Source organism: Lactuca virosa, chromosome 8, assembly GCF_052849685.1.
Source record: "Lactuca virosa cultivar CGN04683 chromosome 8, Lactuca_virosa_CGN04683_v6, whole genome shotgun sequence".
In the NCBI taxonomy this organism is placed as follows: domain Eukaryota; kingdom Viridiplantae; phylum Streptophyta; class Magnoliopsida; order Asterales; family Asteraceae; genus Lactuca; species Lactuca virosa.
In genome coordinates, this window is record NC_136433.1 from 104,165,779 (window position 1) to 104,193,043 (window position 27,265).

Genomic DNA, 27,265 nt, shown 5'->3' on the forward strand with positions numbered 1-27,265 from the left:
AAAAAAACATTTAAATGCCACATGTCTCATTTCTAACTAGGCTAATTGACACGTGGCAATTTTTAAGAAATTCCTAATTTTCGATTTTTTTTTTTGTTATTTCCTTATTTTTAGGAAAGTATTTATAAGGAATTCAAAATTCAAAATTCAAGTTTCCATTTTTTTTGGTAATTATAAAAATCTTTCATTTTAAATTTTAAAAAACATTCAATCTTAATAACATAAATATTCGAAAAACTAAGAAGTATTTATAAGGAATTTTTAATTTTTCCGTTTTTTTTGTAACCGGTAAACCATCTTTGATTTAAAAATGGTATACCTCGTGTAATCCAATTTCATGCTTCTTATTTAAAGTTTGAATTTAGTCCCTATACTTTGTTAGTGTACCAGCATAAGTCTGTGTAACTTTTTTTTCCAGTAACTTTTTACACATGTAATTATTTTTTTATCTTTAAATAATTATCAAAATTTATATTAGTTTACTTTCGATCACAAATACGTTTACAACTTTTTTTAACAAAATAAATTATTATTGTTTAATTTTAGTTTACAAAATTAATGTTTCATCATTAACGTTTAATTTTAAAAATTTTATACATACAAAGTGTTTAGTAATAATATACAATAACAATCACTTTATCATATATTTATCTATACACTTTTATATAGTACATATTCCTTTAATAAATTGTCTTTTAACATATTTGACGTCCAAATTCCATTCAAATTGAAAATGAGACAATTTTCGTTGACTGTTTGTTTTGCTATGACTATAAATAAAAGTCAATGTCAATCGATGTTAAATGTTGATTTTTTTTACAATAATCAAATTTCTCACACGGTCAATTATATATTGTTTTATCCAGAAAGTGAGCATATAATGATTGAAGTTATTGAGTTTAGATAAAAATTGTAATTTAACCAATAAAACGTCAAATGATATATACAAAGAAGTGTTTCAAAATGTAATTTAAAAGATTTTCTTTTTTATTTATCAAATTCATCCGGCCTTACTTACAATCCGAAATACATTGCTTTTTATTATGTTGACATTTAATCTTATTTTTGTCTATACAATAAAAAATTTGAATATACCTACCGTGATTTCCACGGGTTATAACCTAGTATATATATATATATATATATATATATATATATATATATATATATATATATATATATATATTCAAGACTAAATTGCACAAATGGTCCTTGTGGTTTGCTCAAAATTGCCACTTTGGTCCAAAAAAGTTTGGACTAGCACCAGAGGTCCAAAGTTTTCATTTTGTTGCTTGTTTGGTCCAATCTATTCTGATTTTTTTCAAAATGACGGATTTGCCTTTGTTAATATGATTTTCTCTTTTTTGTTAATTGTTTTCCTGATTTTCAAATTTAAAAAAAAATAAAAAAAAATAAAATAAATAAAAAGTAAAATTAAATCTCTCTCTCTCTCTCTCTCTCTCTCTCTCGTTAAGGCCCATTTTTTTCTTCATTAGTTCTCCTTCACTATAACTCTTTAATTGTTTCTTCCCCAAAAATTCATCAAAAAATGGCTGAAGAACCCTAGCGCCACCACCCTTCTCATCTGAAACAGAACATCAGGTGGAAATCCAGGTCTGAAGTTCGATGAAGATGACGACCGTTTCAAGATGAACATAACATAAGGACAGTGAGACCGAGGAAGATGAAACCCTAGCGCCACCACCCTTCTCCGCCAACACCACTATTGAACATCCATCTTCCCTCTTTGTTACCGACGCCATCGCTGTGTTTTTGGTTTATAAATATGAAGATATGGTTTGCAGCGGCTCAACCATCATTTGAAACCCTAAATGGCGGCGGGTCTGGAACCCTCGTTTGCAAACCTTCGTTTCAGAGTTGAAACAATGACAACACCGGATCTGAAACTCACTGCTTTAATGCTTCTTTGTTGTTGTATTTGTTTGAGGATGAGAATGGTGGAGATATTGACGCTGGCGGTAAGGAGATAATGGTGTCGGAGGTGGGTTTCAATGAGAAAGGAAGTGGTAGAGCAAGAGGATTACAATGGAGGTGGGGGCTAAGAGTTTCATTTAGGATTTTTCTTTGTTTGGTTTTCCCTATTTGTTATAATCTAGGGGAATCATGAAATGGGTAACTGAAAACGCTTATGGATATTTAATATGAATCTGACCCCAATAAGTTGACTTGAAGGTGAAGACTGAGTTCGCAGATCTCTCTTGGACATCAGTCATCTTCAGCTTAGATTTTATCTTAACCGGATTATAGCTTTTTATGTGGAAATTCTTATTTGGGAACATGGAAGCTCTTGACCGGAAAAATGGCTACCGGAGTTCAACCAAGACCCTGCGATTTCAGTAAACACGGTGGCCGGAAAAAGAAGAAGGAAGTGGGAACAGGGGTGTCGATGAGTGTTAATGATGGGTGGGGGTTTTGGGAAGACGATGATAAATGGGTATCATGTTACCGATGGGTTAAATTTTTTTTGAATTTGGAAATCATCATCATCCAGAGAGAGAGAGAGAGAGAGAGAGAGAGAGAGAGAGAGAGAGAGAGAGAGAGAGAGAGAGAGAGAGAGAGAGAGAGAGAGAGAGAGAGAGAGAGAGAGAGATTTTTCATTTTTTTTATTTTGTTATAAAAAAATTATAAAAATAAAATAGAAGAAAATGCAAATTTTCTTTTTTATTTTTTTCTTTTGAATCAAAAAAATATTTAAATAATAAAAAAATTGAAAAAGAAAAAAAATAAGGGCAAAATAGTCATTATGAAAAAGTTTATAGAAAAGTGGATCAAACTCGCAACAAATTGAAAAGTTTAGACCTCTGGTGCTAGTCCAAATTTGTTTGGACCAGTAGCAATTTTCAGCTAACCACAAGGACCATTTGTGCAGTTTTGTCTATATTCAATGAGAAAAAGGTTGAAATATCACAAGGCCGACCAAAAATCTGAAATAACCCACATCCGATTTCACCGCCAAATCTTTAGCGCCTTTCCAAAAATTTCAAAATTTCGTCTAAAAAAACAATCAAGTATTCAGTTCAAAGCAAATTCAGATTCAGAATAGGCACATTTTCCCTCTCCCTTTCCCTCTCTCTCCGTTTCGCTATTCAGAGCTCCAATTAGGTCAGCTCAAGTGGGTTTCTGATCTGGTTGCTCGGCGATTCATCTCAATCGCATTACCAAGGTATCACAATTTCAAGCATGATTCACACTTCAATCGTGTAGTTCCGCGCATTTTTCCTTAATCTGAATGCTTTTAAATCCTTCAGATCTGGAAACCCTAGTTTATGTTTGAGGTCTTGATCTACTAGCTTTGGTGATTTCATGAACTCACGCATCCAAAAATTCCATCTTTCTTCTTGGAATTGTTAGTAATCATGGTCCGAGAACACAGTATTGAATCCTTTTATGGTAAATTGAGGGAGTCTGCTCTAGCTTCAGCGTCTAATACCCCTTTGCTCATCTTCCCATCCACTTCTGATGTAGATTCTCTCTGTGCTTTGAAAATTATAGGCCATGTTCTAGAATCCGATTCCGTTAGATACGCTTGCTACCCCGTTTCTAGTTTCAAGGAGATCCATAAGTATGCCGGACCTAGTCTGTCCTCTTCATCTGGCGTTCCAATCACTATACTTCTGATAAATTGGGGATGCCATCGAGATCTGAGGAAGATTCTGGAAATAGGACCTATAGCACGTGTTTTTGTCGTCGACAGTCACCGGCCTATTCATCTTCATAATCTCAGTCATCAGAACGACAGGGTAGTCGTTCTTTACACTGGAGACGATGAGAATCAAGCCGATTTGTCTTATGATTTCGATGTATCTGCATTGGCTGCTGCAAGTGATTTAAACAGTGACGATGAAGGGGAAGAAGACGAATCCGATAGTGAAGATGAAAACGACAGTGATGATGAAGACGGTGGAAATGGGAATAGAAAGAAGAGGCGCCTTTCTGAAGATGGTGAAGCAGATCCATTAAAGCTTTTCAGGAAGCTCAAGAAAGAGTACTACCACATGGGTACTTTCCATGGAAAGCCATCAGGGTGTTTAATGTATGAGCTCTCTCATTACCTACGAAAAAACACCAACGAATTACTCTGGCTCGCGTGTGTCTCTCTAACAGACCAATTCGTTCATGAAAGGCTAACAAACGAAAGGTACCAAGCTGGAGTAATGGAGCTTGAACAACACATCAACAGTTCAGGTAACTTAGACACCCTCACTTCAGTAACCCTAAAAGACGGAACAAAAGTCTGCGCACCCGATGCTTCAAGAATCGCATATGAAGATGAACCAAGACTCATGCTTTTACAAGAATGGAACCTCTTTGACTCCATGCTATGTTCATCCTACATGGCAACAAAGTTAAAAACTTGGTCCGACAACGGGACAAAAAAGCTCATGTTGCTTCTCGCCCAAATGGGGTTCGCTCTCGATGAGTCCAAACAGAAGTTCCGTTACATGAGTGTTGAAATCAAACGAAAAATGAAAGACATGTTTGACCATTTTCTCCCTGATTATGGACTTAACGACTTTTACTATCGCGGGTTCTTGTTGTTACATGGGTACAGCTCAAAAGTTTCAGCAGCTGATGTGGTTTATGGAGTCACCGCGTTACTAGAATCCTCTGAGTCAAGCGGGTCAACTGGGTTGAACGGGTCATGTGCTTTTGGTGAAGCGTACGATGCTTTATCTTTGAAGAAACTTGAAAAACTTGAAATGGGTATGAGACATGCGATCAAGATTCAAAGGGCGATTTTGAGACAAGGAAGCACTGCGATTACAAGAAAGGGTTCGATTAGAAGCGGGAGTAAGTTCAGATGGGTGAAACTTGAAGATTCAGCTGACACAAAGCTTTTGGGGTATCCACAAGCTTTGACTAAATTTGGGTATTTTTTGATGGATGCTTTGAGGGAAAAAGGGGCGAAAATGAAGCCTTTGATCTGTGTTTGTTATACACAAGGGAAGGAGAGAGTTTTGATTGTTGGGGTTTGTGGGAAACCGAGACTAGGGGCAATTCAGGGAAATGCATTTGGGATTGCATTTAGGAATGCTGCTGAAGAGACTGGGGCTGAGTTTTTTCATGAACTCTTTGAGTCATCATGGATTGTTTTGGATTCAAGTGCTGTGAATTCATTCATGATCAGGCTGACTGAGAAGCTACTGTGAGTTTTTTTTTAATCAAAAAAATGTATTATTTTATCTTGAATCTTGATGTTGTTTTAGAGTCTGCAAAATCTATTAATAAAAAAGAAAAAAAAACCAAAACTAAACTTAGCCTTTTCTAATCATTATATTAATTCGAGTAGTTATGACATAGAAACCTTGTCAACTGAGTTATTTGTGTTGTTAAATTGTTATTAGTTTGAGTTTGAGTTTTACCAGGTTTATTGTATTTGTAGTCAACTATCTTTGTTATTAAGTGGTTAAAACTATGGAGATTTATGGTTAATGTGGATGTGTTTTATACTGAATTGTAAAGAAACTATCTATGTGATTGTTTTGGAGCTTGAATTAAGTTAACAAAGTCATTTAACACACCTTTTATACACAGATCTATTCAAAACTGATTCTAAATATTTTTCAGAAATATTTCACTTTTGGTCTCCATAGTTTTGAGTTACTGCTTCAGTTATGAATGTTAAGGACCATCTAGATTCTAGAGAGACTGGAGAACCAACATCGGATTGTTTTGATGAAAAAAACGAGTTTGAAAAATATAATGGTTAACAGAAAAAACAAGATGGAAATTGAGATTTCAGAGCATGGCAAGTTGGCAACTGAGATTTGAGAACACGAAATTTACTCAAAATATGAGATTAAATAGTGTTTTTTTAATTTGTGATTCAACCAAATAGTCGCACCCATATTATATTTATACACATCTAGTAAATGTAAAATGGTAAAAAAATGTGTGGAACATACCCTCAAGTGAATATATAGCTGTTTTGCATTAATTGTTTTTTCGCTAAATAACAAAAGGGTAATAAGGTTTAGGGTAACAATCCCTTAACCGATTCAATTGAGCTTTTTAGGATCATAAATAAGTTTTTATGTTTGGTCGGGCTGAGTCTCAAGTAGGTGACGGAAAGAGATAGTTTTTCCATCACCAACTTGGGACTCAACCAAGCCATAAAACTTGTTTATGGTCTTAAAAAGTCCGATTGAATAAGTTACAGTTACAGTGCATATATACCGATTTTCTCTAGACTTGTTTCCGTTAAAAATCTAGTTTAGTTATTTTAATTATTTTATTTTTTTCCTAGTTAAATTGGTTTAAGTTATTTATAAAAACCTATATCAAATATGAGGTTCGGTTTTAGTTGAATAGGTTATTTAAAAATTGGTTATAGAAAAACCAGTTTCGGGTTTGTTGGACCGGTTAAAAAATACATGTTTACTTTGTACACCTCTTGAAACATTATTTAATAAATGAAACTCTTAACAAATAAATTTTTTAATATGCGTGGTACAAGTATAAATCATCAACGCTTTTGGGAAAAGTGTATATATAACCACTCGACAATACTTGATGTTAAAGCCGATTGTTGAATTTCCGGGCACTTGAATTTACAAGTTTCTTAAGTACCAATTTAGAGGTTTCTTAGTAGAATGATTGTTTTGTTTTTCTTGTTTCTCACATGTGTTTATATATCAACTCACCACATTAAGTTTAGTAAGACCGCTTACTTTAAGGTTGTGTTTGACACATTACGACTAACTTATAAACTAACTTTTTTTTTTTTTTTTGTCATCTTTGGCATGACAAAAATAGATTATAAGCTAGTTTTAAAAAAAAAACTACTTAAAAAACTCATTATCGTAAATATATTTTATGTAATTTTATATCTTCCAACTAGGTTATCAGGTTGTTTTTACCAAATATTATCTTCTATCAACTTAACTTTTCAACTAATACACCAAACATAATCTAAATCATAGTTTTTAGAACTTCAATGTTATATTGTTTTGAGTACTTAATGAATGTAATTTTGGTGACGATGGTTTCATGGTAATTTTTAGTCTTGAGTTGGTTAAAATTTGAAAATATGTTATACAAATCAAAATAAAGAGCTCAAAAAAGGATATAAACATTGTGCTAAAAACCATTATAAATCCTTTTATTATTTTAATTGTGCCTTTACGGGCTAATGATGTTGGGTTCCAATATTTTGGAAAAAGGTCCCTATGTAATGACGAGGGATGTTTATTCACTTTCATATGAGAAGTAGAATTATTTAATCGAGGTTCCATGTTAGAATATGATGATTTTTGAAACAAGTCAGAGGACCATCATGGATATGATTTATCATTTTTCTAAAGCAAAAAATAGACCTTGTAAAAAGAAACTAATGTTAGGATCAATAGATAAAAATATCAAGGTAAAATGACATAAAAACCCTTAAGTTTTCACAAAAATATCGGTTTTACCCTTGGACGTGTTTTATGTCCAGTAAAACGCGAAGTTTTGTTTAATTTGTTCATTTTTACCCTTGTAGCCGGTTTTCAGGTAACCTACCGGTTACCTAATGCCAGTAAAGCCCTTGAATTTTAAAAAATGTTCAGATTTACCCTTAAGTTTTTCAAAAATGTTCGGATTATCCTTACATTGATTGTTGTTGTTATTGTTATTATTATTATTATTATTATTATTATTATTATTATTATTAATACATTTTTAATTATATACAAATATTTTATACATACATTTTTAAATGTATAAAAATATTTTATACACACATTTTTAAATGTATACAAATATTTTTACTAATATAAATATATTTTTAAAAATATATGTACTTGTATTTAGTATTTATATACATTTGAAAACCCTAAATCTTCATCTATAATTGTTGAATCGAACAGAAAAAGCTTGATAAAGTAAAAAATGTCGTCAATGACTGATTTTGCAAAAACAAATGCTTCAGATCAATATAAAAAATGATGCATTTCGTGATCTTTTTTTGTGAACTTACAACAAACATAAATGAAGTTTACACTCGTATTTGACATTTCGTTATCAATTTTTGAGATAAAAATAGTTAATGAATGATTTTAAGTTGATAATACTTAATTTTTACAGTGATCAAGTGTTTTTGTCGAGGGTTTTTTTAATTATATTATGTATTTTCCATTTACGAGTGTTATTTGTTGATCATTTATTGTTATCTACTCACTATTAACCTAATATAGTTGAATAATAGAGGTTTTTTCAAATTTTATACTAAATCTTATCTGTAATCGAGTGTTTTTATTGAGGTTTTCTAATTACGAGGGTTTTATAATTGTTACGTTATGTTTTTAATTAACGAATATTTATTTTGCTTATCTATTTAGTATGATGTTTGATAATAAATACATATTTATACTTGGTAATATGTACAAATACATATAATTATATCTTTTATATAATATAAACCATATAAATATGTATTTTTATATTTATATGTATATAATATATTTTTATATGAAATAAATATATATTTATACTTATACCTACTAAATACAAATAAATACATTTTTAAAAATGTGTGTATAAAATATTTTTATACATTTAAAAATGTATTAAAATTAATAATAATAATAATAATAATAATAGAAATAATAATAATATGTATAAAAATGTATTAAAAACGTATGAAATTTTTTTATTCATTTAAAAATGTATGTAAAAAATATTTTTATACAATTAATAATAATAATAATAATAATAATAATAATAATAATAATAATAATAATAATCAAAATAACAATCAAGGTAAGGGTAAATCCGAACATTTTTTAAAAACTTAAGGGTAAATCCGAACATTTTTGAAAATTCAAGGGCTTTACTGGCATTAGGTAACCTAGGTAACCGGTAGGTTACCTGGAAACCGGCTACAAGGGTAAAAATTAGGGGTGTGTATGGGGCGGTTTGGTTCGGTTATTGGTCAAAACCGAACCATAACCATTATGATTGGTTAAAGCATTTTGGTAGCCATTGGGTATGGTTAATATTGGTTATGGTTAATGGTTTTTGTCGGTTAACGGTTTTGGTTAATGGTTAATACTGGTTAACCATAATGTTCAAAATAATATAAATGACGAAAGTATAGTGGCATAAAAATGAAAGAATACAAAAGAGTCCTTGGAACTAATGTTTGTAACCTAACTTATATTAATAAAATAAAATGTGTACCTTTGATACTCGGAGTGAGATAACACATAGTCACATTCAAAATCAAAAACATTCAATAAAAATATAAAACATTTAAAAAATTGACATTAATAATTTCATATATTGATAATTGATATTAACATTAAAATAAAGTCAAACATTCATACACGTTCAATGCGATTAAATAAAAAACTATAAGATAAAATAGCCAAACGTTCATATTATGTGTTATCTGGATAAAAAAAAAGTCAATCACTCATATACATTAAATGTGATTAAGTCAAAAACAGTAAACAAAAAAAGAAAAAAAGTGAAAAAAAATACATTCTTAATATATCACAAAGTCAAGAAGAAACAAAAACTTAACTTACCTAGAAGTTGTGATTATATAGTAAAAAAATCCTTCGAAAAGAACTATAAAGTCAAAACAATCTTTGATTAGGATTAACGGTGTGAGAAGCCTTCCAATTAGGATTATGAGCATGAAGATTAAACTAATGGTGAATAATGTTTAAAACTATAGAATTAGCCGATTAGGAATTACAACATTAATCAATAATCTAACTCAATGCATGATTGAAAGATTGTTCGTCTCCTGATAAGTGATGATTAATGAATTACATTTTGAAATTTTAATAGGTCTTAAATAAGTTTGACTATATTGTTTTATATATAATCTTTTTATTTTTATATATTAAAATATAAAGTTAGCGGTTCGGTTAATAATGGTTCGGTTAACCTATAAAACCATAATCAAACCGTTAGTTATTGGTTAACAAAAATTAGAAACCGAACCAACAGTTTTTAAAATGGTTCGGTTATTATGGTTCGATTATATTGGTTAATCTGGTTATGGTACGGTTTTTCGGTTATTATGCTCACCCCAAGTAAAAATGAACAAATTAAACAAAACTTCGGGCTTTACTGGACATAAAACACGTCCAAGGGTAAAACCGACATTTTTGTGAAAACTTAAGGGCTTTTATGTCATTTTCTCAAATATCAATATCAAATTAAGAATTAGTTTATAGTTTAATGAGAACTTGGGTTTAATAATACAAAAAAAGAAAGAAGAAAAAAACTTTATGGTTTGTTACTTTTATGTGAATAGTTTCTCCTTTAGATTTTTGTGTTTTATGAGAAGTTGTGTTATGAGATAAATCATCAGAAGAGGTTTATAGTGGTAGCGAATAACACTCATAAACTCTCCACATAAATGATTTTGATGTGAATCTTTGCAAGTGTAATTTCGGTATGGCCATGAGATGGGGTATGCAATGCATACTCGGTTGCTTAGACTATGTGTTATACTTCCCCTAAGGGGAGCGAGAACATATGTGGACACTGCCTACTAGTATACACATCAAGTCGACCCTCGATAGCCCTTTCAACTCCACCCTACTGTGTATTAAGCCACACAATTTTTCTCTTCTCTCTTCCTTCTTTTATGAGCTCTTCCCCTTTCTCATTACAATCCCCATTTTCTGTTTTTGTGTATTATGCTACTTGACTTGTGCATTGCTTTTGAAATGTGAAAGATAGGTATAACACATGTTGAAAGAAGAAGTGAAAGATTGAGGAGGAAACAAGGTCACGTTGACTTGACACAAAATAGAAGAAAATATAATGGAGAGTATTAGACATGCCTTAGTATCATTTGCCAAATACGAGCCCTCTCCACTAAAACCTCGAAATCCAGGGATGTCGGAAACCCGCATCACATGAGCTATTTGAAAATAATTAAACAACATAGGATTACAAGTTCAAAATAATTTAAGTTTAAAAGTTTGCGAAAAATACAGTCCATACATCAAAAATTGTTGAAATTCAAAAATATGCAATGAAGTATTCAACTAATAAATCACATATGTAAAAGTGTCACTATATCATTAATATTCTCAAAGTCTAGTTAAGCCTTCTAATCTCCACATTTTCAAAAATTGTTGAAATTCAAAAATATGCAATGAAGTATTCAACTAATAAATCACATATGTAAAAGTGTCACTATATCATTAATATTCTCAAAGTCTAGCTAAGCCTTCTAATCTCCACATTTTCACTAATCTAGATACACATCAAAATATATGTTAGGCAAAGGATGCCTAGTAAGTCCCGAAGTCAACCCCTAGGCTGACGATGTATTCCCACCGCACCATGTGGTGGGAATGATGTAACAGTGATGGGTGTACGGTAATACCACACAATGAGATGTATTGTGCTGCAAGGTCTGCCACATGAAGCAAGTCCACTGCACTCATCTCTCTCTCTCTCTCTCTCTCTCTCTCTTGTTTCAACACTTGTATATTATAACATTTCATTGCTACATATTTATTAAAAAATATACAAAAAAATATGAGAACGTGAAGGATGACCATTTCCTAGGTAATGAGAGAATAAGAAGAAAATAGCTTATCGTTGAGTTGGTAGAATAAAAGAAACGAGGGAAACACATCACTAGTATAGGGAGAAAGGATAATGTAACGCCCACAGATTCGGGCTAGTCAATTTAGAGACAATAAGCGTTAAAAATAACTTTTTTGATAGAAGATTATTTAAAGTAAATAATTTTAACCAAAGTTATACTATATGTCACAAGGATTCCGTACATATAAAGAACGCTGAAATCCGACTTATAACGAAGAAGTTATGACCCATCGAAGTTTTGCGACAAAACCGGCACGGCTCCGCGTATCGTAAAAAGTGAATTTTTGATAAACTACTTTTTATCCTTAGCGATCTAAACAAAAGTCATAGTAGACGTTAAACTGAGAGCGTACATATAGAGAACGTCTAAATCTGACTTCGTTAGAAGAAGTTATGATTTTTTTTAAGATTTGGCATAACAGTATGTAGTCCGGAAATCGAATTTTAAATCGATCGATTTTTAGCCGACACAATCTAAATGAGAATTGAATATCTCATTAATAGGAGCTCAACGATATAAAGACAGACGAAAACGGACGTCGGATGACAGTTATTAATTTTTAACGGACTTTATTTGTCTAAGCCTGTTAAAATATAACTTTAAAAATAAAGTCAAAATTAGCCGACAGAGTCTAAATGAAAGTTGTAGATAACGTCGCTGCCTACGCGTGGATATAAAGAACGTCAAAAACGGAGCTTGTATGTAAAAGTTACGAAATTTAGAAGTTAATTAAATTATGAGATTATGATGCGAGGCTGACACGTGGCGTAATCCCAACCCTTCCTTTCTCTCCACGGCTTCGCATCTGAGTGCGACACCTGTCCCGCGTACGCCCAGCGTACCGAGTACGCCCAATGTACTCCGAAGTTACACCCCGCGTACTCACAATTTCCAGCCTATAAATAGAGGCGTAAATCACCTCATTTTCTCACACCTTTCCCATTCTTGCTCTCTCAAATACCCTCCTTAGCCCTTCCCATTCCCTAGCACTTCCCAAGTGCTAGAGGCGAAGCCCGGAGCGCCAGAAGGCTCTGAGAAGAAGAGCTTTCGACTCAGAAGTTTTGCCCCGCAGAGCCCAACTCCTAGCTAAAACCCCATTGTAAGTGAGTTATGCTTACCCTACTTTAAGTATAACTTATGTTTAAGTTCATTATCGTTATTATGAACCTATAAACAATACATGTGCTAAGTATTATAAATTATACAAAATGTTATTATAATATCTTTTAACTGCTCACGGTACGGGGAATCTGGTTTGAAGGGCCGCATAGGGTTGCTGGATTTCAGAACAACTTAAATGGCAAAATGGTCCTGCCCTCCGATGTTTCATGTTTGACCCCTGTCTGTACATAGTAGTTGAAAAGTATTGTTTAACACTTATATAATACAAGAAAAACAAAATTGCTCATAGACCTTGAGTTAATGATAAATCTAGACTAATAATTAGTCGCAATAAATATTAGACTAAAATCTAGTGATAATGATACTAGGTTTCGTCGAAAGAAGTTAAATTGTTAGAAGCGAAGCTCTGCCCGAGTTTGGAGTCATCACTTTAACAAGTGAGTGCATAATTACTTTTATCTTACACATAGATATGAAAATTGACGGTTGTCACAATACCTTTGTGTTATGGTTATATATAACATTTTAGAATCCTCAGATCTGCTTCAGAAATATAGCACCAAAAGTATGGTTGCCTCTAATGACTCACACCCAAAACCCTAGAAACCCTATAATAAAAAGGAGAGAGGAGGGAAGAAGAGAATTTTATTTTTTCAACCTTTTAGGAAGTAAGAACCATGAAATTAAAGACCCAATGGGTCATATTTATAGCTAGGGGATCACACAAATAAACCCTGACTTGATTAATTAAATATTAGATTTAATATATTCAAGACAATTATCCTTATCAGCTATAAGGAGCCTTCCAGAACCATTCTAGAACCTTTATGAAACCGTCCACCCTAGGAACCATCTAGAATTGTTTTCCTTGCTTAATTATGAACAATTACAATTCAACCCTTGCACCTTTAATTAATTTCAATTAATCCCGAATTAATTCTAGATTAATTATGATTAATAATTAATTAATTCCAACCATTTCTAATTAGTCAAAATTAATTATTATTTATTTCTAATTAGTCAATTAATCATATAATATATTAACAAATCATTTTATCTCCCTCCTAATATCAATTCTATCTATTTTTGGTTATGAGGGCAACCTAAAAAGGACTTTGGTTTTATTCATAAGATTACACCAATTTAGTTAAGACCTTATACACTTAATGCAACAAATGTCACTATAGGTGAGACGGTGTTAGGACTATCTACTTCCAAGTGAAGTAGTTGTGTCCACGTAACCAATGAGTTACCAAAGCATATGTCCTTTAAACGTATTTTGGATGTGTTGGTTTCTTAAAGTTGATTGCATTGTGCTATATACGCTACTTGTTGCATGATGAAAAGCTATTTTGAAAATTTTCTATATGGCTTATGTTGCATACTTTCTAAAAGTATTTGAGCACCCTATATGTGCATTTCATAATAGGATGGGTTGGACTTGAGATGACACCCTGGAACCTAAATCTCTATCCATATGTTGAGATGGTTAGATTTCTAGATATTCACCATTATGCGCGATGAGGCTAACTACCATGTGTGTGATGTATGTGCTATGGTCTACATGTCATCTAGTATGTTGCTATGTTGGGAAGGTTGTGTGTGGCGGGTTCCGTTTAGCGATGTATGATCGATTCCATGTTATGTTGGGAGTGTTGTATACAACCGATACAATGTTATGTGGAGTTACATATCTTCTAGTATCATGTCGACCATTTGGACAGTGAGATTGACATAATGTGACATCCACATTCTTACGGCCAGAAAAGACCGATTTGTTTATGCTTTATTTTGAAAACCAAAGTATCTTTCAAAGAAATATGTTGCGGAATTTGTTCCCAGAAAAACATGATAAATATGTTATCAAAGCATTTCCGAAGAAATGTATTTTATTCCTTTTAAAACGTTGGGATGTCCTCTTCAATATAGAACATAAGCATAAACAGACCTTACATTCATTTACACTAGTGATCTACATTTCCTTAATCTCTCAGTGTAATGTAGCCTTATATCGACACCTGTGATACAAATAAACTGAGTGAGCAAGGTTGGGAAACCTGGTGAACACATAGGGATTTCAATCCCACAATGTTATATCATATATATATATATATATATATATATATATATATATATATATATATATATATATTATAACTCACAAGTATACAATTTCACCATGTATAAACAACTCTTACCCCACCCCCTCAATCCTCTCAACGACACTGTCCATACTTTCGGATCTAAAATTTACCTTTTTACTTAATCCATACTCCCGGATCTAATCCATGCTCTCAGATCAATAATTGTGCCCATTCCATACTCTTGGACTAGGGACAATTGTCTATGTCTAAATTCATACTCCCGGATTTGTTGGATTAGGTGTCTAAGCCCATAACTATTATTGGTATGTACTTGACCCAATTATGAGCATGGTCCTTTTGGGTTGCCTTCACTCATGCAACTTGATAGGATGACGAGAGGAGAGAGAGTAGAATTTATTATGTGAATAATAAATTCGTACTCAAAATGGTTTTATTAATATATTACAAGATTAATGTATTATTTGGAAATCATATTATTTAATTAGTATTGATCAGAAATTAATTTGGTGGTAAAAAGAGACTGATTAAATAAAGGGGACTGATATTGCAATTAACTGTTAGTTACAAGATTGGGCTGTGGACTCCTAATAGAAGCGATGGACAAAATCTATGGGAAGCCCATATAGATTTCGTCCAAGGGGCCTTCTAGAAGTCAAGATCAAGAAGGATTAAACTTGTTATTGCTACATAACAAGAGAGGGGGCCATAGGTAAACATAGTGTGCATGCTTGGAGGATGGGACAACTATTGTTATAATTCAAGTATTAAGTTGATTATCCGAAACATTATTCAATGAATGATGTGTAATAAATATGGTGATTAAATTATAAATGTTTTATTTATACTCAAAAGTTTTGAGGCCATATTGGATTCGATTATTCTTGTGTTTCACTTCGCATGTTTTGACTTCCCGAATAACTAGGTTATTCAAACATCCACCGTCAATCATAATTTGGAAGTAGGTAATGAGGTAAGACTGTCATGAATCTGACTGTAGATTGTCTAAAGTGTTTAGACATAGCACAAGTCTGTTGCAGTGTTCATGAGTGCTCCTGAAATAAGATTTGAGTATTGGATTAAACCTACGCTCACTCGAATCACTTCATGGATTTTATCACGAGTGATTAGTGAGACGGTAATATCTTATATTCTTGAAACGGAGAGATATGAGTTGCAGTTTACAGGTCGGTTGCACATTAATAATACGTAAACGCACCAGTAACTTGGTGTTATAAAACGTATCGTTGTGTGTGATTTGATGAGCAAATAGAGCAAGCATATGAGTCGAAGTTTATCCATTCCTTTTACCCTTAGAGGGATAAAAGCGATATCTGTGGGCCCCTAGATGATTTAGTGATGACACCCCAAAGCGCTTGGCCAAGCCTGGACTAAGTTGATGTGTTCAATTGTAGTTTGTTGTCAGTCGTCTTAAATCGGAAATCGGGAAACAATATATGAACAGAGAGAATGATTATAATCTATGTCTCAGTTCATACGATATCTAGAATGGAGGAATATATGATCCCTTATCTAAAGGACGCGTTACTGATAAGATCAGAGTTCGACAGCGACTTTTGAAAGTTACGATTGCTAATCAGGTTCTGAAGTCGTACTTGCGATAATAATCATTAGACTTATCGAAGTGGGAGACTGTTGGATTAGGTGTCTAAACCCATAACTATTATTGGTATGTACTTGACCTGATTATGAGCATGGTCCTTTTGGGTTGCCTTCACTCATGCAAGTTGATAGGATGATGAGAGGAGAGAGAGTAGAATTTATTATGTGAATAATAAATTCGTACTCAAAATGGTTTTATTAATATATTACAAGATTAATGTATTATTTGGAAATCATATTATTTAATTAGTATTGATCAGAAATTAATTTGGAATTAATTTGGTGGTAAAAAGAGACTGATTAAATAAAGGGGATTGATATTGCAATTAACTGTTAGTTGCACGATTGGGCTGTGGACTCCTAATAGAAGGGATGGACAAAATCTATGGGAAGCCCATATAGATTTCGTCCAAGGGGCCTTCTAGAAGGGTTCCATGGGCTGCTTAAGGCTTAAGCAGTAATATTAGGGTTTCCACCTAAAACCCTAGCAGCCATAAGTATAAATAGACTCCATGACTAAGGATTTTCGGCCTAAGCATTCTAAGAGAAACCCTAGCCGAAATCCTTCCCTCTCCTAAGTTATCTTCTTGCATTGGGTGTTTGTGACTCTATTAGAGGTGAAACACTTGGGGCACTAGGCTTTCAGAAGTTAAGATCAAGAAGGATTAAACTTGTTATTGCTACATAAAAAGAGAGGTAAGATTCTAACCCTAATCATATGTGATTTTCGATATATGTATGCTAGTCATAGGGTTATTGCTTTGGTATTCATAGTGGTATGTTCAATAGAGAAAACCTAGATCCAAAGCTGTAACGCCCCGATTCTCAGGTATTGTTTAAATAAGAATTTAATTGGTTTCAAGGCCTACTCGATGAGTTGGTTGCCCTACTCGTCGAGTAGCAGCGGGTTGGTTCGCCTATTTAGTGGCCTACTCGCCGAGTCCAAGAAGGGACTCGACGAGCAGGAGCTGGCAGATGAAACCCTAAATCCCAGGGTTTTTCACCCTATTTAAAGAAGCATAAGCCTCCTTTGGCCTCTTTGCAGTCCATGGAGAGTCCAGAAGAACCCTAACTCGAGTGTGTGTGTATTCTGTAACAACCCGTAACTTTCTCATTGTACATCTAGCCAATTCAATCAATGTTAAGCTTGCGCTGTTAACTTCTAGCACTGTTTAAGGGTCCATTTAAGTATTCTAAGCATGGGTACAATCAAGGTTGAGGTTAGGAATGAGTCAGCAAGGCGTATAGTAGCAAAACCGGACCATACACCCCTTTTGGAGGAGTGTGCGGCCGCACACATGGGTGTACGGCCGTACACCCCCCCAGGACCACACACCCACCCCTATATAAAGGGTAGACCCTTTTCCTTTCATTCCTTTAACACCTTGGCAGCACACAACTCCTTTTCTCTCAAGATTCTTCAATCGCAAACCATCTCAAGGCCTAAAAAACGTGAGTATCCATCCCTTAACTTGTTGTGCTTGAAGAACCACTTGATCTAAGCCTTAAATCATCAAGTCCCGTCATGTTCTTCATCCTTTGAGTAAGTGCGGCCGCACACCCACATATGGTGGCTGCACACTCTTAAAAGACCCTACAAAGTGAGAGTCGGACTTCCATCTTCGAGTTAGACATTACCATAGCCTTGCTACACCTTGGAAATGGCATTTTGGACACAAAACTTGAAGGGTGTACGACAGCACACTCCTGTGTGCGGCAGCACACTCCTGTGTGCGACCACACACACACATCTTAGGACCACAAACCCATTTCTAAGACTCTAAACTTGTGCTACAACCAAGTATGGACCTAGAACACTTCATGGATGCAAGTATGGACCTTGAAACACCTTAAAGACACTTGCCAACATGAGTGTACGACCGCACACCCATTGGGCCGCACACCCATGGCCGTACACACCTTTAAGGTGGCCATACACCTCCCTCATGCAATCCTTTAAGGTCCTAACACTTAGTGCAAGTAGTTCCAAGTCCCTAGAGTGGTTCTCCATCATATCTAGTGGTGAAATACCTTCATTTGACTCCTTTATGTGTCATTACGTGTTAATTAGGATCAAATCGTGTTCAAGGCTTCACTTGAACATCCAGCTTTCCATATCGATCCTTCAATCAAACTACTTACCCAAGGTGAGTTCATACCCCTACATTTTCCGTGTTTTTATGTTTTCAGGGGGGAATACAAGCCAAACTCAAAGTATTTTATTAAGTTTTAAACTTATTAATACAGTCCAACGATTTCCACGTTTAATAACATATTCGAATATTTTATCCCTTTTTGTAATATGTTGAGCATAAGGGGAACTATTATTTTGGAAATCTAACTTCATAGCTTTCAGAAAGGTTTTTTTACAAAGCATTTTCCATACAAATTCTAATAAACTATAATGGGTATAGTTTGGGATAACCCTCTAGGCAGTTTCTACCTAATCAAATTTCATAAATGAATATATATAAACTATGGCAGATTTAGTTTATGTTATATGTTTTCTCAGGAGTATAAAGTACTATTATTCAAGGATAATTATTGTTTTATACTGTTTCTCGCTAGTAAACTAGATTATACAGAATTGTGAGGCTCTACTTCAATACTGTACCCTTAGGTGTATAGTAATAAATCCTATCTCAGTATAACCAGAGTCTCCTAGAGGGAGAGCGTGAGATTTGTGAATAGATCTATTCGGGACTGACAATCCCACACCAGAACTGCTAGCTACAGTTAGGCAGACATGCCTGTGGTGGACAAATGCCATTTAGCTTAAACGCCTGAAGAACGTTATAAAGGTCTCTAGGTCATATCAAGTATGGTTATACGACTCGCAACTTAGTATAAACTAACTTTGGTTTACGTACTCTACTCTTCACTTGTTTTATTTTGAGTAATAAAACTACTTTCATATACATACTGATAGTAAACAGGGATTTTCTAAACTTACATCTCTACCTCTAGGACGGATAACCTGTTTTTAGGGAAAATATGGGATTTTCCCAAGATAACACCGGTATTTCTAAAAACTGATGGTTTATTTTCTACTAATAGACACTCTTTCAAAACCGCTTTTCATAAGAAAATATAGGATTTTCTTGAGGAACACTTTTCAAAAGTATTCAAAGAACATTTTCCACCAAAACTAAAATGCTTATGAACTCACCAGCTTTATGCTGATACTCTTTCAAAACTGCTTGTATTCTCAGGGGATTAGTGGACAGGTACTTCCAGGCTTTTGGAGAAGTCGGCGCGTTAGAGTCACGCCTTTCGATTTTACTTTTGATATGAACAAAACTATGTATTAAACAATGTAAACCTTTTTCATATATGTATTCGATGTCTGGTTGTGTTTACTATGCTTGCTATGATACAATTGTTGTGATACTACGCATGACGTCCTCCGCCCCCGAACGTTTCCGCCGTTCCGGTTTTGGGGTGTGACATATTCTTTGGAAATTTTAGCTTGGAGGAAGATTTTTCGCGAGGGAATCTCTTGGGAAGCAAGCTAGTTGAAGCAAGAGCTTGTGGGTTTCAAGTTCTGCATCAGAAAGGGCTCTCTTGAAGGTATTAAATCATTTTTCCCTTGGCTCATTTTCTCCTAAACCCTTTTGTGCATAAGTTTAGGAAAGGATTCTTGTGTCTAAGCCAAGATCTGAAGATGTAACTTCAGATCTGGACTCCCCTTGACTTCTAGATTCATAAAGCCATCAGCCTTGTCTAGTATGAGCCTTCTCTCAAGGATGTGACTTCATTGCAAGCTTAGTTGTGCCATTTTAGGGTCTTAAAGCCATACATGCACGTAAAGTTTGCAACTTTACGTGATAAGCATGCCTAAGGAAGTTGGATCTGCAATTTGGGGTCTGGGCATGGATTAGAAAGTGTCTGCATGGTTAAAGGGCTGAAGAGACTCGGCGAGTCGCATAGTCGACTCGACGAGTCATATGAAGATAGGCATTGAACTCGACGAGTTGGATGAACAACTCGGCGAGTCCGATGAAGATTGCCGTAGACTCGACGAGTGGATGAACAACTCGGCGAGTCGGTTGAGGTTTCCCCAATTTATGTATGCGTGTGCAACCGTCGAGTCGCAAGAAGGAAAACTCGACGAGTGGCCTTAGAGTTCCAATCGCGAGCCTTAGAACTCGACGAGTCACTCCGGTGACTCGGCGAGTGGTCAGGTATTTCATGGAACTCGGCGAGTAGCTGAGGGTACTCGACGAGTTAGGGTCAACACGGACTGTTGACCTTGACTGATGACTTTGACTTTGACCAAAGGTTGACTAGTTGACTGATGGGGTACCTTGAGAGGTTGAGAACTTACAGTATGGTTATACTATGGTAATAGGTGGTGGAGTTTGTGGCAGTGATCCGAGGGTTGAAGTTTATCCACCGAGTCGACATCTGCAAGGTGAGTTATCCTCACTATATCGATAGGGTCTAAGTAGGGGTGTGCAAAAAAACCGCAAAACCGAAAAACCGAGCCAATCCAGTCAATCCGAAACCAAAAAAAACCGAAACCGGAAAAAACCGAAACCGAAGTAAACCGAAACCGAAAAAACCGGGCACCTACGAGTCGGTTTCGGTTTAGGTATTTTAATATCCGTTGATACCCGAACCGAACCGTCATCTATATATATATATATATATATATATATATATATATATATATATATATATATATATATATATATATATATATATATATATATATATATATATCATTTAAGAACTTTATTTAATTTACATGAGAATTTAGGAACGATTATAAACACTTCAATCACTAAACAGTATGCACAATCTAATTTGATTGTATCTTGAATATCAAATAAGTGATTGTAATTAAAATATAATATGTTTTTCATGCGTAAACCGAGAAATTAGAATTGGTTGTATTTGTATATTTGATTGTAATTTTAACATCAAAGGACTGACATAAATATTTTGAGGCCACATTTAAAAAAATAAAAATAAATATTAAATATCATTATATCAAAGAATTTATATTAGTTTGCACCATTGTGTCTATGTAAATCCATAACTGATGATTGGTTTTATAATTTTAAAAGTATTTATTATTTATAAAATTCCTACGTAAATTGGTTTTATAATTTTAAAAGTATTTATTATTTATATTTAAAGAATTGGTTTTATTTTCAGAAAAAGAATTGTTGAAATGGAGTTTGTAGTTTTGATTGATTCTTATTTTTTATATTTAACGGATACCCGCGAACCGAACCGTGGTTACCCGCCTTTATACGGTTCGGTTCGGTTCAATTTTTTTAGCAATTCGGTTTGGTTACGGTTAGTGCTAGCAAGGTACCCGCCCCGCTCTCACGGTTCGTAATATTATTATTATCTGATCTGAACCGCCCCGTAAACACCCCTAGGTCTAAGGCACCAAGGCTGGCCCTTTAGTTGTTATTGTTATGGTATGCTACATGTGGTTATGACCTGTTAGATCGGAATCAAGATAGATAGTATGTTATGCTCTTATGATCCGTAGGGATTGATATGTTAGTGACCTGCTAGGTCGGTGCTCTAGTTACGAGAGATTGCTATGATTGGTGATCAGTGAGATAGATATGTTTGATGTTTGTATATGCCAGTATATGTTAGTTATGTGCACATGGTTATTTGCTTGTTGCTTGGGTTGAGGCGGTCCTGCTTTGTGCTGAAGGCCAACATACCCTATGAGTGGTCCGGAGAGACTGTAGGCCCACGTGGCGGTCCAGTTATGCCGAAGGCTCGGGACAGATTTAGATAGACTGTAGGCCCTACAGGGCGGTCCAGTCAGGCCGATGGCCCAATATGCATGTTGTTGATTGTCTGTTACTGATATGGTATTACCGGTGTGGTATTGGTATTTTGCGGGTAGGTCACTAAGCCCTCGGGCTTACAGTTTTCAGTTTATTGTTTCAGGTACTTCAGGAGATCATGGCAAGGCGAAAGCGTGACCGTACCGCTCCTCATCCTTATGATCTGGTTATTGGGACACTCTGATGAATAATGATTGAAAACATTTTTGTAAACAAATACTATCTGGTTTTATTTGTGATTGAAAAAGTTTAAATTTGGCGTGAAATTTTTGGATGTTACAAAAGCAATTAGGGTTGCATGTACACCATAGGAATGATGTTATGCTCAAAACCCAACAAGATTAATGACACATAACTATGTCCTATCCATACTCTCAGACTAAGGACAACTGACTATGTATTAATCCATGCTCCCAGATTAATGACAAATGACTGTGCCCAATCCATACTTTCGGACTAGGGACAAATGACTATGTATAATCCATGCTTCCGGATCAATGACATAATTTAAAGTTCTATTCTCCGTGTATATCTCACTCATACTCATAAAAAGATACTACCCATTATTCCGCATAATTAATTTAGGTTTACTCTTTATCCTAAATCATCATATATTATCAGGTATGCTCTTTAACACGTATTTCAGGCAACATCAAATATTTCACACATAAACATATATTTAATACTTCAATCAATACTTGTATTAAAATCATGTTCATGAAAGGGACTATGCACTCACTTGTTAAGGTTGTGATTCCGAACTCAGACAGCGCTTCGCTTCTTAAAAATAATGTCCTTCGACGAAACCTAGTATTATTACCACTAGATTTTAGTCTAATATGTATTGCGACTAATTATTAGTCTAGATTCATCATTAACTCAGAGTCTACTTCATGATCTATCAAGTAAGGAACAACTAGGTAGGATCATATCGGAGGTAGGGTCCATTTGGTATATGAAGTATACTGTTTGGAAATCCCACTTTAAACACCTCCCTAAATCACAGCCTATACATCATCCCCGTAAGTAGATCAATCAATATAACGACTTTGAATCACCGATACATGTTATTTATAGGTTCATAATAACGATATTATATTTAAATATAAGCTATATTTAAATTAGGGTAGGCGTATCTCACTTACAACAGGTTTTGCTAAAAACCGGGTTCCGCTGGAGCAGAGCTTCTGAGCTGAAAAGCTCTTTTTCTCGGAGCCTTCGGGCGCTCCGGGTCTTTCCTCTAGCACCTTGAGGTTAGTAGGGATTTATAGGGGTTTTGGGTGTCTAGAGAGAAGTTAGAGAGAGAAAGAATGGGTTATGGTGTGAAGAAAATATGAAGAATTCATCCTTTATTTATAGGGGTTTGATCATAGAGTAGGCCCTAAGTTTCGTCCGTATCTGCCGCGTACGAGATCCATTTTTTACGTTCTTTATATCCACGTATTGGTATTTACGAGTACTACAACTTTCATTTAGACCCTGTCGTCTAATTCTCATTCTATCTCCGATTTACAAAACTGTATCGAATTTATCGCGTTCAAAGAGTAAAGACTAAGTTTCGTCCATATCTTTAACATACGAGCTCTATTATCGATGTTCTTTATATCCACACATTGGTATTTACGATTACTACAACTTTCATTTAGACCTCGTCGGCTAATTCTCATTCTATCTCAGATTTACAAAACTGTATCGAATTTGCCGCGCTCGGAGAGTAGGGACTAAGTTTCGTCCATATCTTTCGCATACGAGCTCCGTTTTCGATTGTCTTTTTATCGTTGAACTCCTATTAATGATATCATCATTTCCCGTTTAGATTATTTTGGCTGAAAATTGACCAATCTAAAATTCGTATTCCGGGTTGCACACTGCTTTGCCAAATCTTAGAAAATTCATAACTTCCCCATACGAAGTCAGATTTGGACGTTCTTTTTATGCACGCTCTCGGTTTAACGTATACTACAACTTTCATTTAGATCTCTTAGGCTGAAAAGTATTTTATCAAAAATTCACTTTTTACGTTACGCGGTGCCGTGTCGGTTTAGCCGTAAAACTTCGACATGTCTTAACTTCTTCGTTATAACTCGGATTTCGTCGTTCTTTATATGTACGGAACCCTTGTGACATATACTATAACTTGGTTGAGATTATTTATTTTGAATAATCTTCCATCAAAAAGTTATTTTTGACGCTTATTGTCTCTAAATTGATTAGCCCGAATCTGCGGGCATTACAATTATCTCCCCCTTAGAATGATTACGTCTCGGAATCATCAACGAAACAGGGTTGTATAATGACTCCATACGCTATCTTTTCATCCTAGGTAATAATCGTAACTTCTATGTTCCTTCGAATGAGTATCTAACTCTTGGTCCTCTTTACTACAAGTGGTGCTCGATCATGCACCCGCTCTCTGTCTCATGTTAGACTCTGAATCATGACCTTTATGTCACAATATCGATCGTTATTGGAGACTCCTTCTTCTTCTTGCAAACTTAGGATAAGTTCTTTGATTACCACAATAGACCGATGGGTCACGTTCTAATGACATCTCATCGTATGATGCAACGCTTAGAATCAGGTCTTTTAGAGTCAAATTCAAAAACGAAATATACCTTCCTTCATATTCTAATGCGATATAATCACATTCTAGCATGTAGCACTTCTAGCTACAAGCTTCTTACTTTAACGACTATTCGTGATACTTCTATTGATCGCTTCGATTATCTTTCACATCAATCTTTTGTCTTAAGTCAGATGCTACATCGATCTTGGTTCTCTGAACCATGTAACATACTTATCTTAGTCGGACTCGACATGATATGACCACTAGGGTTGGAATAATAATCATCTTCTTAGTCATTACCGAAACGATGGTAACGACATACATGAACAAAACGGAATCAATTACTAGCGCCTTAGTAACCTCGTGACTTTTCCTGATCCAAATGTGAGTCATGTGCTTCCGATAGTATAGGCCTCTACTAGCATCCACACCTACTCATACTCATCCCAAGTATTGTCTCGCAGTTTTCCAAGTCACCATTCAAGAAAATCATATAACAACTTAACACATCAGATAACATAACCAAAGTTTATATTATTTCTCGAAACGATTACATAGATGTTAAAGTTCATCCTATACTATGCTTCTAATAAGCTACGCCACATGATACCATCCAAATAGCTACTTCATAACTTGATCTTCGGATATCGGTCCTCACTCCTGATTCCTTGCACTGTCAGCTGCTTCGTCAATGATCATATGGAATGCTCTTGCCTTCGAATTTGGCGACACATTTTGCTTTGTAGCTCCTTCCCTATTTGGGCAGTCTTGCTTGAAGTGTCCTTCTCCACCGCACTTAAATCAAACTTCTCTCTGGGTTGTGCATTCGTGGGCATATTGACCAGTCCTCCCGCATTTGAAGCAGGTTACCTCTTTAGGACATCTCCTGGTGTGTTTCCTTCTGCATTTGTCACACCACCTTTCTTCATTACTATCCCCATATCTCTTGTCGTTGGGGTCAGTCTTTAGGGACTTATTTCTCTTTTCCGATCTTGAGGATCCCTCAAACTTCCTCTTTTCGCCTACCTCAGATCTTTCCAAACCCTTTTCCTTAAGTTGGATCTCCACATTCTTGGCTGATCTAACGGATGTCTTCAAGGTAGTTGCCATTTTTACTGTTGCACCCAAGTCTGTTGGCAACCCGTTAGCAAACCTATCAATCTTGGACAGTTCAGTAGGCACCAAGTAGGGAAATAGCTTCATCTTCTAGGTGAATGCGGTGGTATACTCATCCACACTCATATTCCCTTCCTCAGGTTCTGAAACTCGTTGTTTAGGTCTATCAGATCTATTCGGAGCAATATTGCATTTTTAACTGCTCCATGAATGCTTCCCAAGACATCCTCATGGCTTCTCCCCGTGGCATTGTATCTGCCAACAACTTCCACCAACTTAAAACTCCGTTCTTTAGTTGTCTAACTGCAAAGACGGTCTTTTGCTTATCACTGCAGTTGTAGCTTTCAAATACCATTTCCATCTCGGAGATCCAGTCCATGATCTCTACAGGCTCGGTGGCTTGGTACCCAAGAAATTCTTATACATGCGCCAATCCCTGTCAATCCTTCTGTCCGGGTCGTTTCTCATGACCACTCGGGGTCCAACTTGACTCACCGTACGACTGTAATTTCCCTCCTCTGATAACTCTTCATTCAGCTCGGATTGTTCAACAGGAACCGTAGGTTCATCCCGATTTTGTTGAAGCAAACGCCTTGTTTCTTCCATTTGACGATCCAACATCATCTGGATCATCACTTGCACTTCGGCCATCGTGATTGGCTCAGGTGCAACTGCTACTACATGTACTTGCTCAATCACTTAGGGTTGATGTTGTTGATTCCTGTTTCCATTCGCGTTTCCAATTCCGCTTCGGGTCCTTGACATTTTGATCTATACACCAAATCAGACGTTCGGTGTGTAATGACGAGAATTAAGATAAGAAAGATTTTATTTACGATCGACGTGTAAATCTCCCTATCACTCCGAAAAGTTACATGCCAGTTCTAATACCGTAATTAACATTTAGAAATCTGAACACATAAAATTTCCAGATCCGGCCGGCAACAGACCATAGATCTAATTAAACGATAGTATCATAAATCATCACAAATCATTTAGCACATAAAAGCATGTTAGACATCTTCCCTAAATAAGCTAGTGTTTGTGTCTATTTAGGTGTACTACTTAAAATATATTAGACACACTCAACTCACAATCATTACTTAGCATTCTAAGTTTAAGTCTAGAAATAAATCCTTATTCCTAGTTCGCTTAAACTAATGCTCTGATACCAACTGTGACATCCCCATTTTTACGGCCAGAAAAAGACCGATTTGTTTATGCTTTATTTTGAAAATCAGAGTATCTTTTAAAGAAATATGTTGCGGAATTTGTTCCCATAAAAAGATGATAAATATGTTATCAAAGCATTTTCGAAGAAATGTATTTT

At 35.0% G+C, this 27,265-nt stretch overlaps 1 protein-coding gene across 1 annotated transcript; it reads left to right on the forward strand.

Annotated features, from left to right (window-relative positions):
- The first annotated feature begins 2,982 nt into the window (after window positions 1-2,982).
- CDC45 (cell division cycle 45) lies at window positions 2,983-5,455 on the forward strand. The gene has a single exon (XM_079068912.1). It carries the CDS (start codon window positions 3,378-3,380, stop codon window positions 5,169-5,171), a length of 1,794 nt encoding a protein of 597 aa, XP_078925038.1. The 5' UTR covers window positions 2,983-3,377; the 3' UTR covers window positions 5,172-5,455.
- The last annotated feature ends 21,810 nt before the right edge of the window (window positions 5,456-27,265 follow it).